Genomic DNA, 16,193 nt, shown 5'->3' with positions numbered 1-16,193 from the left:
CAGTGACGTATTATGGCATTCATTATGATCATTAATGTTTTCAAGCATCTCAATTCAGTTGCTTCCTATTCCAACACTGCAAAAATGACACTGAAATGAACTAAAAGTGTTCATACAGAGGCAGCTTTAAAAGTCAAAAAGAACCCCCCCCCATGTACATGACAACTGATATTATTTCTCTAAAACATGCCAGAAGATCTCAGATCTTTGGTCTATTATCTCTTATTTCACACACTAATGTACATGTGTGAGTGAAGGAACTCTCTCAGAAGTGTCATAAAAATCTCTAATGGCAGCTGGATCCAGTAAAGCGCACGCACCTACTGAAGACTACTGACATGAAATAGGAAGTGAGAGTTGAGCTGAGGGAAGCAGAATGACCGGTGAACGCTCAACATGCTACAGTGAAAGAAGAGAAAGCAGGGCTGATAATGGAGAGGAAGCATGAAATCAAGGGCAGACGTCTCCTTCAGTGATATCTGCCCTGGAAAGAGTGCATGGAGTGAGTCTACTGTCGAACTTCAACATAATTGGCTGGGAAGAGTCCGTATGCTCCTCGACACACACCCCTCCACCAGCCCTCATCAATCATCTCAATGTTGGTTATGATGTCATCTGGATCGAAGGAAATCTCATCGTCACCCGCTGGTAAAAAAAAAAAAAACAGGCACTTTAAATTACTTCCTTTTTGTAGGAAACGTTCATACTAGTGGTCGACCGAGATATGGCATTGGTTTTTCTGTTTGGCTGAAGACTTTTATTTTGATGGCAGAACAGCAACGCCTGCGTACAGTTCTGCCTAATATGGATGGAAGTCCGAAAATCAGATGGAACTATTAAACAAGAATTAAAAGGTATAAAAAAGTATAACAATTGCTTTTAAATTAGCAAACATAATAATACTTTCCCGTTTACTAAACCAAGGGTGTAAATGATATTGATAATTAAAATTATATATATACTTCCCTCCAAAAGTTTGCTAACACCCTAGAAAAGTGGTGAAAACTTCGGTGTGGGTTTTTTTTTGCAACAACTTAACAAAATACTCCCATAAACCTCTGTACACTAGAAAAAGTGTGGTTTAGTATATGTCTGCTTAATTTTTCTTTTGAGGCTCCCTCGTGCAAAGAAAAAAAAAACATATGCGTTAAAGAAGCAGCACTGATTACGTTCTGTTCCAGCTTCTCTAATATGGATAAAAGCATCGCTATTGCTGTAACTGATTAAAAACATCATATAATGTTAAACATTTTGAATGACGAAATGTAAGGACAATATACACTGCAATAATATATGGTTTATCTGTGTTCTTCAAGCCATCTCGGGTGTTTTCATAAGCCACTGCTAATCGACATACATAGAATATGAGTATAGAATTTATTGTCTGCCTCATTCTGTGATAAGAATCTACATCAGATCACACAAGGAAGTTATTTCAAACACTCGACTGATGTTGTGAATTAAAAAACAAGTTATAATGTTTTTTATAACTATTGTTTTTATAACTTTTGTTGGACAACAGGTTTAGAAAGGCTTATCATTGCATGTCATTAGAAGGGAAGATGCTCTGTGTGTGTTGCTTTTTCAAATATAAGCAGGGAAGCGTTTCCTCATTTCAGCATGTGAAATCGCAGGCACATAAAGCAAATTCTGAGAGAAATAAAACAAGGAAGTTATTAAATGCAAAACTGAAAAAACGCAATTCACAAACGCGTATTGAACCCTGGATGTTGTACCGAACGGTTCGAAATTATATATTGAGTATTGTGGCATCCCTAGTATGTATGTATGTATGTATATATAGGGATAATCAACAAGGATTTTCAATGCACGATGTGAATGTCATTTGCCAAGTTCTAGACAAGTTAAAACTAGTATTGCTCTTTGCAACGCAATATTTGACAAAGATGAAATAGTGCAGTAAGATCACATTTATTTTAATGAATTATAGCATTTATTTCAATTAATTATCGAGAGAGGGAGAGAGAAAGAGAGATAAATGGAGAGATGACTGTTGAGTGTGCATTACCTGCCTGCTGCGCATGTCCACGTCTCTCTCTACAAACAACTAATTAATTCAAAAACCACCTTGTTGCTGAGGAATATAATGTAGTGATCTAGTATCTAGGTTATTTTATTAATAAAAATTATGGGGAAGCACTGACAAGTTTATGTATGTGTGCAGTGCAACATGATCTCCGACCCCTCTGTGTGTGTGTGTGTGTGTGTGTGTGTGTGCGTGACTAATGTGTTTGTTTGTGTGCATCAATTAAAGCAGCGCATTAATATAGAACGGTGATTAAACTGACTTGGAACCACCTGTGCATTAAACGGTTTTACTGCATACCTGCCAGCCAATCAGAATCCAATATTCAGACCATGGAATAAAAATAAATATATATATATATATATATATATATATATGCTTTACTCTAAACATATAGGCCATCGGCCACCCTGCTCTCTAAGAAAAAAAAAAAACAATATCGGTCGACCACCGTTTCATACAATGAAACACCAAACTGTGCATGTGAAAATGTGAAATTTAGCAGTGAAAGACTAAAACAGTAGTATTATGTACTTTACTCCAAAAATATATATTTAGTTTTTACAGTGTACACTACGGAAGCTTGTTTCAGCCATGGAATAATAAAGTAAATTATTTTTTATTCCACATTTTTTTTCCTTTCACACAATTGTAAGGTTATATCTCACAATAAAGACTTTTTTTTTTTAAATTGCAATTTATAAACATAGTTGCAAGCACACATACCTCATAATACTGACCTTTTTAAAAAAATGTAACTGAGCGTGTTTCTCTCACAATTCTGACTTTTTTTCTTAGTTTAGTTTACTAATTTTATCCCATAGCAAACATGAGCTTCAATAGTAAAAAAAAAAAAAAAAAAAAAAAAAAAAGAAAAAAAAAAAAGAAAAATCTTATCACATTTCAAACTCTTCACAACACATTTTTTAAACAGGTTCAGACATATATTCTATATTTCTTGGACAAAGTACAAATAGTTTGTACCCATTTACTTGTTTTTTTTTTTGGTAGTTTTTTTGTTCTAACAGGAGTGATCTATTTTTGGTGACATGCCGTTCATGTAACAGCATGAACACTGTAAAAGGTTTAAGTGCAACACTTCGCTATTACTTTTGAGACAGTTTGTAAACTCAAACTCATCCAATTATTCACTCACCAGCCTGATAATCGTACAGAGCCACGGCAGTCACACCAAGATCCTCTCCATACTCATATGACTGAGCACCTGAAACACACACAAACATCACTGGAGCACTGTGAGAACGCACATCTGCCCAAACCAGGCCAGAACAGGACCTAATGCTTAAATCAACGTCAGGGAATGTTTTTTTCTTTAAAAGCTGACAATAACATCAAATTACAAGTGAACACTGTTTTGGAAGGAATGTGATTTTGGTGATTAAGTTTGTGCTTTTACTCTACTATTTTGCACTAATCTGATAATTTGAGACGTACAAATGATTAAAGGTGATCATGTTATTAGTGTAAATGTCAATATTGACATCCAACAGCCATAAATAAGTAACTGTTTTGAATTATTAATGTTATAAAAATAAAGGCAACACTATTCATTTTTAATACGGTAAAATGATGGAAACCACTATAGCTACCTTAAGAGATTTAAGTACTATATAAGTATTTACGCACTTGCTCATTATTTGTTCATTTCAAAGTTATGTCAAGTAGTTTTAGAGTAACGGTGTCAGGATGTCTCAGCGCACCTGAGTTCTGGTACTGGTCATCCTGCTCAGGGTTCTGGTACAGGTCTTCCTGGACTGGTTCTTCATATGTGGTTTCTGCTGAGACCGGCTCCACCTCATAAATGTTTGCACCGTTTTCCACCGCTTCACTTACTGGCTCCACCTGACAAATTTAACACATACCATCATCTATGCACATTCACAGAACATGGATTTCTTCAATAATGTGCTGCTAATCACTAACACATTCTTTGGCTCCCATTTACACAAAAGCACCAAAAAGACCTAAACCTTGTGAAAGGACACATTATTGAAGGGGTGTTCAAAATGTATTAATAAAACTACATAATGAGGCAAGATGTACTATATGAACACATTTCTTGAGCTTTACAAATTGTGTGTTTATGTGACAAGCAGACAATTCTTGTTAACTGAAACAAAATTAACTATAAACCTATTTAAAAAAAAAAAAAAAAAATCACTTTTTTCAGTGGAAACAATTTTAAATATTCCATCGTTTTTGCTGATAAAAGTAAGAATAATGCATCATTCGGAACTGTAAAGGGTCTACTTTTATTTGTGTGCACTCACAATATCAACAAAATGTTCCAAACGGTGCTTCTATAAAAGAAAGAAAACAAACCATAACACGCTTTCTGTCGTCTCAACAGGAGCGCTTCACAAAAATGAACCGAAACTCACTGACTACATACCTTACAGACATGATACATATATCTATAGAAAGCTTTAAATTATAACTTAACAAAATAAAGCAAATTGAAAATAAAACCTTTTTCATTATGTAATCTGTAAAGATCCATTTCTCTCTAAAGGCGCATCCAAAAAGATGGCGAATCAGGATCTGCAACTTCATCCTTGCGACACTGACTCAGAAAACACTAGTTTATTAAGAATTCATTCAAAAATCTCCTTACTATTTCCCCCCCGACACATTCATTGTAATAACATTTGCCGGTGCTTTGCGGCAAGCTTTAGCCTATTGTGTGCGCTTGAACACGGAAGTGTTCCAGCTGCGCTGAAGGTGCGCTCGCTGCTGAGACACTAAAAGCCTTCCGAGTCGGTATCGAAAGTGAAAGCAAAAGTGAAGTCTCGTGCTGTTTCCACCAACGCAGATTTTTTTTATCACCATAATTGGTGGATGTCTAAAATATACAAAAATAAGGAAAAGCCTAAAACAGGCCCGAAGCCCGGGCCGCGTCTTAACTATGATGTGAAAATTGGCCCGAAGCCAGGCCGTAAGGACGTAAAAAAGTCGAGGCCCGTCGGGATCGGGCTGAAATGCAGGGCTCTACCAGGACATAGCAGCCAGTAGCCTAATTTCATTGTCGTCAAATGTTTCACCTTTAGTAACAACGAATCAAAACGGATATATTTCAAGTGACATGGGAAAAAGACACGGAAAATCTGGAAAGCAGCGTGCACATTTCTGGTTAAAAATGAAAGGCCATCAACTGACACTTACAACAGGAAGCATCTCCAGATTTGTCCACAGTTTAGTAAACGTTGGTAACCTCTTTTAGTTTTTCTTGACTGTGCTGTATTGACTGCTTTGGTGCGTGGCAATAGGGCATTGATTCGATGCCGAAAACTTTCTCTTTTGCTTTTTTCTCCCCTTTTTTTTTTTTCTTGCCCCCCGACTCAAGAGTCAAATGTCGCCCATGGTAATGAGTATGTATCATTGTTAAAGGAATCGAAATAGCTTATCTAAGATGAATGTCTTTGAGGTGAATTTCTGAATTGCTTTGTAAAATTTGACTGGTCCAGCAGATTTGCTTCGTACAAGAAGCAGCTGAGTTTTAGCAATCTTCAAGAAACGGCTAAAAACACTTTACCCACTTTAACACTATCACTCTCTATTCTTTTTCTATTCCATCTATTTGTTTTCTTATTTACTTATTATAAAAAATTACCCTCTAACACTAGCATTCTTTGTTTTTCTATTCTTTCAACTTTTCTTCTTATTTATTTAAAAGAAATTTACCCTCTAACACTAGCAATCTCTATTCTTTTTCGTCTATTTGTTAGATTAACCGAGACTTGTCACAACACTTACATATTATTGCTCTTTTCTTGGTTTTGGTTGCTTCTATTGTACTCACTTTTAAGGTGCTTTGAATAAAAGAGTCTACTAATTGACAAAATGTAAATGTAATGTAAATTAACTCCAAATAAACTTTCTATTACAAGAGATCAGTAATCACCAGATTTTTAAATCAACAGTCCACAAGAGGGCGTCAAGAATAAATATAAAGGGCCTCTCAAACTAGTCAAGTCTTTCTGAGATTTTTAGTTTAGACTCTCAGCAATAAACACCAGAATGAGAATGTCTAGTAGGTGTTCCTGACTACATCACTAATGTTCCTGCCTCCACAGTAAATACAATTAACAATTAATAATAAAAAATAAATATATTTTCTGCTGCCACCTTGTCATCTCTTTATTTTGGTGCTATGAGAAAGAGTTACATTTATTTCGGGCCAAATTCAGCTCAAATATAAGAGTCTAATATTAGAGTAACATCAAATAGATACATAGATGTCTGTTGACTCACGAGTAGCACAGAAACACACCTTCTGCTTTCTGTTCGCCTCCTCCTGCTCCTGTTTCTCCTTGGCCTGTCGCCTAGCACGTTCCTCTTCTGCTCTCTTCCTGTCCTCCTCCTCCTTCTGCTTCGCAATGTTCTCAAAACGAGCCTTAATACTGCCAGCACTACTGCCAGCTAAACAGAGCACAGTGCGTTATAAACTGTCAGAAACTGTAACTACAGCCTGTGCACCAGCACATCTTTATTCTGACCTGCTTCAACAGGACGGGTCTTCTGATACGCCGTGCTTGGCTTCTCCACCTCCTCAAACGTGCCGGCGCTCTGAAGACAACAGCAATGACAACAGCAATCATCACACTACACAAATACCCGCCGACACCAACTGTCATTCTCAAACAGGAAGTGAATGCACACACATTTTTCACAACCCTCTTTCTTGTTCTGATTGCATGTAGGAAAAAAAAAAAAACACTAAAATGTGAACACAAGTTTCTTATCTTTATGTGTTAATTGTAATGATTTGATCACTGTACCTTGTCCATTCGGTCTTTCTGCACTCCATACTTTCCTCCAAACCCTTTGGCATAATCTACAATAATGGAGGAAAACAAACTATTAAAATGAAGTTTTCTTGCATATGCATGTCAAGTGCATGTTAAATTCATATTTCAACCAGAAACTATCATTTAGTCATTATTCACGCAAATTCATGTCATTCAAATCTGTATGACTTTCTTCTGTGGATCATAATATATTTTAACTGCTTTTTGTTTAAGAAGTCTTTTTTGTTTGTCAGGGCCAGGGTTTCTGCTTGATTTTTAAGCTTAAATTTAAGCTTAAGCTTAACTTTTTAAGACCTTTTTAAGACCTGCACAAATAAAATGAATACCATATGAGCAGGGTAAGGCAATGTCTTTAGTAACATGTAAAGTGACTGTAAAAACCATGATTTACATTTCAGATTCAAGCTTTGCAAAAACAAAGTTTTTTTTAAATTACAGACTTCACATTTCAGCCATTTAAAAAAAAAAAAAACAAAAAAAAAAAAAAACTGATGAGTCAAAGTTATCAATTTATATTATATTATTAATGTAAACAATTGTTATTAATCAACTGTCATATTAATTAAATTATTTACATATAAATACATTTTACTGTTTAGATTTTAATAACGCATTATCATCTTATCGATCCACCAGTTCACATTTTCAGCTCTGCGTATTTGCAGGGTAAAAACATGGGTCGGTGTTCGCACTGGTCTGAACAAAAATAAGCTTACTGAAAATGCATATTTATTTTCTGCTAGCAGGTGGCACTTTCTGAACGGCAAAAATATAAATGTTTCTTCGTAAGTGCAGTACATAAAGCAGCGGGAGTAAAACAGGACTTTGAAACGTACAGCGCCTTTTGAAGTTTAATCGTCACATTAAGCCACATAACAATTCTGGTCTTTCCATCCCTAAATTTAAGACCTCTTGAAATCTTAAGACTTTCTTGTATATTTTAAGATGTTTTTTATGGCCTTAAATTTAATACAACTAAATTTAAGACTTTTTAAGGATCAGTGGGAGCCCTGTGGGGGTGTCCAAACAATGTGAGTCAATAGTTACCAAAACCTTTTAATTACCAACATTGTTCAAAATATCCTCTTTTGTGTTCTTTAGATTGTAAAGAAAACCTTTCGCTCATTTAAGTTTGTAATTAATTAAACAAATAAATAAAGTTATTGGTACTTTTGTTAATCTCTCCATTCTGAATATGTCAAATGCTCATTTCACAGTTATCGGTGTTCTGATTCATGCTAATCTACACTTCAGGTACATGAAGGCAAACAAACACCACCCTGCTCCTTAGTGAAAGTTCACTGATTCAGTCCAGATGGAATCCAGATCAAGCCTGGCAGCTGGAAATCATTGGGCTATGAAGGTCGACCTTGGCCAGTAGCTGAAATTTTCATCTGAGAACAGCACAACCACTTTAAGGCCAGACATGGTGTTATGGTGTAAAACAGCTAGAAAAGTCCTCATAATTGAGCTTACAATCCCATGAAAGGAGCACACAGAAGCAGCCCATGAGAGGAAGAAGTTAAAATACACCACATTTACTGATGAAGAAGTCTCTGACTAAAATGGCAGAGGAAGCAGGAATGTTCTGGCTACAGTTGAGGAGATGCGAAACAGTGTTCATGTGTAACAGAACGCAATGGCAATCAATTTTTTGTCTTGTTTGTTTTTAAATCTAAAGCTCAAAATGAATTCTTTGCAGACATTATACATATGTAAATCAGTGGGGGTTCGGTGGCATTTTAAAGTTAAATGCATCAAACTGGTGCACTTTGAGAGTTCAAAATTAAGAGCTTCACTGTGCAAACTAAAAGAAAAAAAGCTGGTGAACTGACTTGAAGTTTAAAAGGGGACTCAATCCACTTTTTAGTTGTGTTATAGTGTTTTAGTCTAAATTACATTCACACTGGTGAATTTGGAAGCCAAACAAATTAGAATATAACAATCATAATAATAATAATAATAATAATAATAATAATTTTTATATTATTATTCCTATATTATTATAGTAATAGCCATATATTATAAAACAATTGCACCGTAACATAATTGAAAAGGATTATTTCACAGGTATATTATTTCACCTTATTTTACAGTAGGAACATTACAATACTTTTGTCCCAATTTCTACACTTGCAAGCAGGGCCCTAAAAGCAACTTTCTGCCATATCTGCTAATGGCTGGAGACTTGATAAAATTTACCAGCCATAAATATTTTTTTTTCCTGGCCATGAAACCGTTTTTGCAGTAGCTGCTACCAAATAAAAAAACAATGCAATTTGAAATTAGAACCAACCACTGCATTTTAACCACAATACAAACAAAGATGCTACACACATGTAGCATGAGCAGTTTTTTTATATCATTTTAACATCTGAAGCAAAAACAGAATGATCTGACTTTAGCTTTGTGAAATCATGCTAAAACCTGCATAAAACAAGCAGACAGGCTGAATTTCACACTCTGACAGCAGGTGGCGCTTATGGAACAGAGGTAAAAAAAAAAAAAAAAAAAAAATGCCATCAAAACTTCTCAGTCAGTCCGCTTCAGAAATACATTTATATAAACCCCCACCCCAATATTTATATTTTTCTTCCAAAAAACAAGTGAGCTTGCTCTGTCTGTACAGTATTTTCTTTGTGTGCATCGATTAATTTTAGTCATTGCCTGCAAGAGATGAACCTATGAGCTTTTATTTTGACAGGAACTGCAATTAAGCTTTTATTTTGGTGGAAAACTACAGCTTCAGTGAAAACGGGTTTACGAATGCGTATTATTACAAATCTAGTGAAATACTGTATATATTTGCCCATTAAAAAATTGACAATTATAAATGTGAAAAAGCATAACTGGTGCCTTTTCCGTTCCCAAACATGTGCTAAACTTACACCACATTCAAAAACAGAGCTAACTGCATTCACTGTCAATTAAAGGAGCCGCTCTGAGACCGACGCGGCAAACACCAAATCACGAGCTGATTGCCTGAATGAAGTGTGCGCTTCACTTTGAAACAAGCAGTGCAAACAGACTTGATAAGGGGATAAAGCCATATAGAGAATGGGAACGTGACGTCAGCAATGCACGGCATTCTGGGACATTCGGACACGGAGGCTACAGCCTAGACTGAGAAATAGTGGAGGTAGATGTTAAAATTTATATTGTACATTTAAAAACACATTAGAATGGAGAACGCTTGCTGTGACATGAATTGCCATATCTGCTGTCATGACCGGAGTGGAGAACGGATATAAAATGAAGCGCAATTTTATGCTTTTCAGCTTAAAACAACACAATGGCGAAAGCAGCTCAATAAAAACTTAAAAATCTGGCTTTTTCGTTTGTATTTATTATTTATTAGTTTTACAATTTCCGATCCACTTGAATTTGTAAGTGGTCACGCTATGAATAACACGTTTGGAAATGTAATTTAATTTGTGATATGGCTCGTTGCGATCACTGACATTGCTCATAAAGCAACTCATCTGTTTTAACGGTACTGTTCAGCAGCTCTTTGTAAGGAATCGTGTATTTGTTCATTTCAAGTCCAGTAAAACTTATTGAACTTTATTCCTCAATGAAATTAGGGCGATATGACATAAAATTAAATACATCAGCATTTCTCAATTCCATTCCTCACGTACCGTCGCTCTGCATATATTGCATGGCTCTCTTATTTAACCTGATTCAGACAACCAGCTAGTCCAAAGAGAGCTCCATGACTGAACTGTGTTGCAATTAACATGGTCCCTAAACAATGTTCATTGCTCCCCACTCCCTGAGCAGTGGAAATCAGTTTAAGTTTACTTAGGAATATTCATTCTTGGATTTGCGCTATGCCACCGCCTGCATAGTCTTCACACACAGACAAAACTTAGAGAAGTGTGACACAATATACCCCTGTAAATAAATGCAATTTAAATTCATGTCTTGCACACTTTAATGTTCATTGAACGGAACATATACGCTGTCTTCGAACTGTAATCAGGGCGGAATATTTCGAGTTCGCAGGGCGCTTACTTTTGAATAGAACAGGCATCTGAGATACACACAAAATGTGCAGAGCGGTGGTTCACTTACAAGATCAACTGGCTGAGATCAAGCTATAGTGTGTTTATTTTATCAGGCAGATATATCGGTGCCACCTAGTTATTAAAAACTGCAAAAGAGAAATTAATTCAGTCCTGTGTGTGGTACAACAGAAGGTGGCGATATGATTTCTGTGAGTGTGTGTGTGTCGTGTTCTGGCCACACGACTGGGTGCTCGAATGAATGCAATGGATTCAAATATTAGTACATTTATTCTACGCAAGTGCAAGCAGGTCTTAAAAATATTAAAGCAAATACAGTTGTTTTTTCCTGTAGTGATTTGTATTTATTGTCACTGTACGCTATTTAGCGTGTCCTAAAACATGGCGGCGACTACCCCGAATGCAATGCGCAGTAACGTAAACTCCTGAGCTCTATTGTGCTAAGTTTGTTTGACGGACACTTTGCACAATGTTAAAACCTTTTATGTTAAAATGAGAAGTATAAAAATATTTCCAGTTTATTATGAAATTGCAGGCCGCCACAGTCTAGTTAATGAATAGGAAACACTGTGTCAATCATCCCAGTGATATTTGAGGGAATGAGTCTTATTCATGAAAGTCTCTTACTTTTCGCCAGGCTAGATGCAGGCGTTTCTTGTTTTTGTATAGAATCACAAGTCATAAAAGATTACTTTGAGGTCTAAAAGCATCTCTACTACTCAAAATGCATACAGGCTGGCAGGTCTGGTATTTTTCAAAAAAAGACAACAGTAATAACTATTCCCAGATATCATGTAGTACTTGATCTGATCTAGGTTGTGGAGAAGCCTTACAACATAGGTTACTTTGCTATTATAGCCAGAGTTTTGGAGGCATAACTTCAGGAGGTTAGAGAGTTTAACCAGAATGCATTGCACTGATGCATGAAAAATGAAGAAATTTACAAACTACATTATTTTTGTGTATGACTTCTATTCCCTAAAATACTGATACTGTGAAAACATTAATTACCCTCTGGTGTTGTTCGTGTGGCAGTCGAAAATGACAGAGTTTTGTTTTTATTTAAATAAAACGAAAGTACTACATATTTTAATATGATAATGTTTTTATTTCATATTTTGTATTTTTAAGGGATTTTATGGTACTAAATTATATTTATGAAAGTGTTATGATCCATTTATAACCTGTTAACCACTTTTTGAGCACAGACCTGAAATTGAAATTTCAGAATTTACAACTTAAACTGTCAAAAATCGTGAATGCTTTGAAGTACATATTTAAATTTGGTCTCTTTTTAAAGTAGACTCCTGGCAGAAATGAGGTTAATATTTTAAAAAAATTAGCTTTAAGTCAGATTTTGTTCAGACACAGCACCAAATGTTTCCACTAGATGACATTCGCTTCCAATTTTGTTTCCAGTGCTTTGATAGCAAACAATACAAGTGTGACAACTTTTTTTTTTTTTCAGGATCATGTCTATGATTTTTTTTTTTTTTTCTGTGTGATCATGTAACAAGTGCAAAAACATTTAGAAAGTTTCGTACCATTCCAATTAAATAAAATTAAAAAACAAAAACTACATTTTTTTGGTCAAAAATGACAGAACACCACCAGAGAATTAATAAACCATCAGAAAAGCTATCGCATCCAGACCTTGCTATAACAATGCAAGAAAACAACTTAGGCACTCCAGATACTTTAGCCCATTTCATATCACAAAACATAGTTAAGATATCAAAACAACACCATGGTAGTGTGTGGTGCCTTTTACCTTTCTGTGACTCATGAAGCTGGAGTTTCTCCTGATGGTCCCATCCCACTGCAGACTTATCCTGACGGTCCGACTGAACGCCAAACTTACCTCCGAAACCCTTTACATAGTCTTTCACAAACCAAAAACAAGACAGTTACCTTCTTATTGTGACAATAACTATGAATCCACACACATCTGACATATTCATGAAGAAAATTATAAGTAGTACTATCCTGACCTTCTGTTATTAAAGGAAAAAGCACTAAAACCTTCTGTAAATCTGTATGGTTAAACTGAAGTCAAAGAGTGAGACATGAAAAAAAACCTTTCTGAGACTCGTGTTTCTCAGTCTTTCCCTGGTACTCAAAGCCCACAGCGCTCTTGTCCACTTTATCTGTCTCCACTCCAAATTTGCCACCAAAGCCTTTCGCATAATCTGTTGATTTAAGAGGTATAAAACTTTAATAAAACAACCATATGCCCAAACACAGAAATGTTTGCAAGGCCAAAGAAGCAGGGATGCACCTTTCTGTGACTCGTGCTTTTCTGTTTTCCCCTGATAATCGAAACCAACAGCACTCTGGTCCACACGATCCGCTTGCACGCCATAGCGGCCCCCAAACCCGGTAGCGTAGTCTGGAACAATGAAGGATCAACAACATTAGCGGCTCTTACTGCTAAAGCCATAGTATTCTACATAAAACAATGAACAGTAAAATAGGAAATCTTTAAAAAAATATTTATTGATTTATCAAAGATATAAAGATCCACCTTTCTGAGAGGCATGTTTTTCGGTTTTTCCAGCATATTCAAAGCCCACAGCAGACTGCACGAAAACACCATATTACTAAATGTGAATCTGACAGCAGAAGCATTCAACTGTCCACTGAAGATCTGATGATTTACCTGGTCGACACGGTCAGCTTCCACTCCAAATTTACCTCCAAAACCCTTTGAAGTATCAGTCTGGGAGCAATGTTTGGACAGCTTGCTCTGATACTCATGTCCAACAGCAGACTGCAAATAAAACACATGCTTTAATTTAGGAATAAAATGAAAAAAGATGATCTCCACTGTAATATCTACATCACATAATGTCTGTGCAACAAGATTCTGAGAAAAATAAAGATCTGATTTATATATTGTGGTATAATTACAATATGATCTGTAATAGAATATAGAATAAGCTAAACAACCAACTCTAAGGCATGGGTTAAATATTGTTTCTTAAGAAACAACTAAAGAAAGCTAAACTTTAGAGCTAAAATTAAAAAAACTTAGAATTTTTCAATCGTTTGATATGAAAACATGTTTAATTTTTCTGAACTATTCTCATTCTGAGTTTGAACTAATTGTTTCAAATACTCTCAATGCAATTGAAACATATAGTAAAATGTATCTAACCATTTTGAACAACTTTTCCTTAACCAGTTTTCACCATATTTCACAATAGCTTTCTAATCATTTGGAAATCATTTTAGTCAAAAAAAAAAAAAAAAAAAAAAAAATTGTGAAGTCCTGTGACACTCTTCACTCAAACTAAATTTTAGTACAGACTTGGAAACTGATATACCAGTATTTTTAACATAACTAGCAGGTAGAATCTACAACCGATCCTCTCATTATGAGTTCAGCGCATAAAATAACATGTCAGATCCTCCACTGTAAAAGGAATTCTTGGACCAAAAAAATAAATACAAATAATAATAATAAAAAAAAAATAAAAAAAAAAAAAAAAAAAAAAAAAAAAAAAATCACACAACACTATAAAACAGGCCTTTTGAATAAACATCACTGCAAGAGTGAGAGATGGACTACTTTCCCTTTTTCAAAGAAGTGAATTATAAAAGGGAAGCATCTTGCCCTATCCATGCGATCCTGCTGCACTCCAAACTTTCCACCATAACCATGAGATGCTTTGGGCATGTTCTCCAACTCCTTCTGCTTCAGTTCACTGTGTTCAGATGACACCCTTTCACGCAGCTTATGAATACTGAAAAATGAGAAGATGCAAGAGGGCAATTATATTCTGTAAATTATAACCATCATGTTCATGTAAAAATCTAGCCTCTACGTTACAATGCTGTCTTAGGAACTAGACTGACCAACTAGGGTTTATAAGTCTTATTTTTTCAGATTAGACAAATCAACATTTTTTGCAACTGACTTAATAAATAAATAAATAAATAAATAAATAAAAACTTACTTGATGTGTTCCTGATGGCCAGAGCCAGCCACAGTCTTGGCACCCCAACGCTGCTCCTTCTCTGATACATCATTCTGGTATTTGGTGGAAAAAGTGAGACAGAAGCACATTAAAAACACATATTTGACTGCAACTATACTCTATATTCAAGTGTTACACTGGTAAAAACACAATGCATGAATGAACATGTTTTGAGTAGTAATACACAGGAAAGCAGAGAGTGTTTGTAACCTCAAAGTCCGGGTCAGTTTCCCAATCATCTCCTCCATCATCTACTGCAACAGAGACGGACTGACCTGCAGCTGCCTTCCACATCTGACAAAACACAAAAACACCAATATACGCCACACAACCTAATATTCATGTCATTAAATACTCTCAAAGTAGCAAATGTCCAATAATTTGGTAAGTATAAACTGCTATTTCACACATATGAGACAGACAGGAGAATACATCCCAGATTCACACTTGCTCGCTTACTATTTAGGGTGGCAATTCCATTGCCAACTCACACCGTAAGGAAGGCGCCTATCTAGGCCACTAGGTGGTAACAACAAATACGTCGGTTGACGGCGGACCTAGTTAGTCATCTCTACAGATACCTTTACTACAGAATTAATGTTTCTAAGCAATATGTGTTTAAACATGTCTGGTGTGTGTACACGTATACTGACACGCGATACATGAACGCGAGCGAACATGATTAATTGGTTTTAATATACAAACTATAGCTCACGTTAAATCCGATCTGTAGAAACTTATGCATCAAACGAGTAAAAATAAAACGGAATAAATGAGGATAGCTGAGAAATAAACGCTCGTTTTTTGCTAGGTTCAGGGTTTGGTCGTTTTGCCTCTGATCCGCTCGTTTAAAACATATAAAATCACGGCTTTATACTTACGATGTACTTCGATGCCCTCCTAGATGCAAGTGTTCTTTAAGTGAATAGTGCTTATAAAGAATGTGATAATAGTTAAGAAGAGAAAAGCCTTCAGATTTCCCAGCCACAGTCTTCCACTTCCCACTTCCTGCTCCAAACCCGACGGCACCACCTGAGCTGGGAACGGGGGGAAGTCCGGATGTTTCACAACAACAGGGACTTTGTGGGATTTACTGTCATTAACATTATTGTTATTATTTATTATTATTTTATTTGAGATCAGAAAATGATTATCTGATTGAAGACTGGGCAAAGATAGGCCTAGCATACCTGAGAAATCTGGTCTCCGGCCAGCAGCGTTACGCAATTTCCCCTCATCACATAATAGTACGACCGGACTGAGCCATATTGATGAGTAGTGGGAACCTGCAATACGACAGGCTGCAGTT

The 16,193-nt window shown here is 35.8% G+C and overlaps 1 protein-coding gene across 1 annotated transcript; it reads right to left on the bottom strand.

The window, feature by feature from the left end:
* Window positions 1-22: 22 nt before the first annotated feature.
* On the bottom strand, window positions 23-15,930 carry LOC127180652 (src substrate cortactin). Its single transcript, XM_051134829.1, has 15 exons — window positions 15,766-15,930; window positions 15,095-15,178; window positions 14,864-14,937; window positions 14,521-14,650; window positions 13,564-13,674; window positions 13,429-13,483; window positions 13,183-13,293; window positions 12,983-13,093; window positions 12,676-12,786; window positions 6,847-6,902; window positions 6,565-6,634; window positions 6,339-6,487; window positions 3,769-3,910; window positions 3,204-3,272; window positions 23-645 (listed from the first exon to the last, which is right to left on the bottom strand). The coding sequence occupies exons 2-15, from the start codon at window positions 15,176-15,178 to the stop codon at window positions 509-511; spliced, it is 1,410 nt and encodes a 469-aa protein (XP_050990786.1). The 5' UTR covers window positions 15,766-15,930; the 3' UTR covers window positions 23-508.
* Between the last annotated feature and the right edge of the window lie 263 nt (window positions 15,931-16,193).

The sequence above is a fragment of the Labeo rohita genome, chromosome 18 (assembly GCF_022985175.1).
Source record: "Labeo rohita strain BAU-BD-2019 chromosome 18, IGBB_LRoh.1.0, whole genome shotgun sequence".
NCBI lineage: Eukaryota > Metazoa > Chordata > Actinopteri > Cypriniformes > Cyprinidae > Labeo > Labeo rohita.
Note: the sequence above shows the minus strand (reverse complement) of the source record. Positions and strands in the feature narration are given on the sequence as shown.

What these genes read in the sequence shown, in the direction of transcription:
- LOC127180652 (XM_051134829.1), bottom strand. Translation starts at nt 15,178, where the DNA reads ATGTGGAAGGCAGCTGCAGGTCAGTCCGTCTCTGTTGCAGTAGATGAT. An exon ending in AAGCTGACCGTGTCGACCAG is followed by an intron (nt 13,484 to 13,563) that starts GTAAATCATCAG and finishes GTTTTCGTGCAG; the next exon opens with TCTGCTGTGGGCTTTGAATA. An exon ending in GCTTCATGAGTCACAGAAAG is followed by an intron (nt 6,903 to 12,675) that starts GTAAAAGGCACC and finishes CCATTATTGTAG; the next exon opens with ATTATGCCAAAGGGTTTGGA.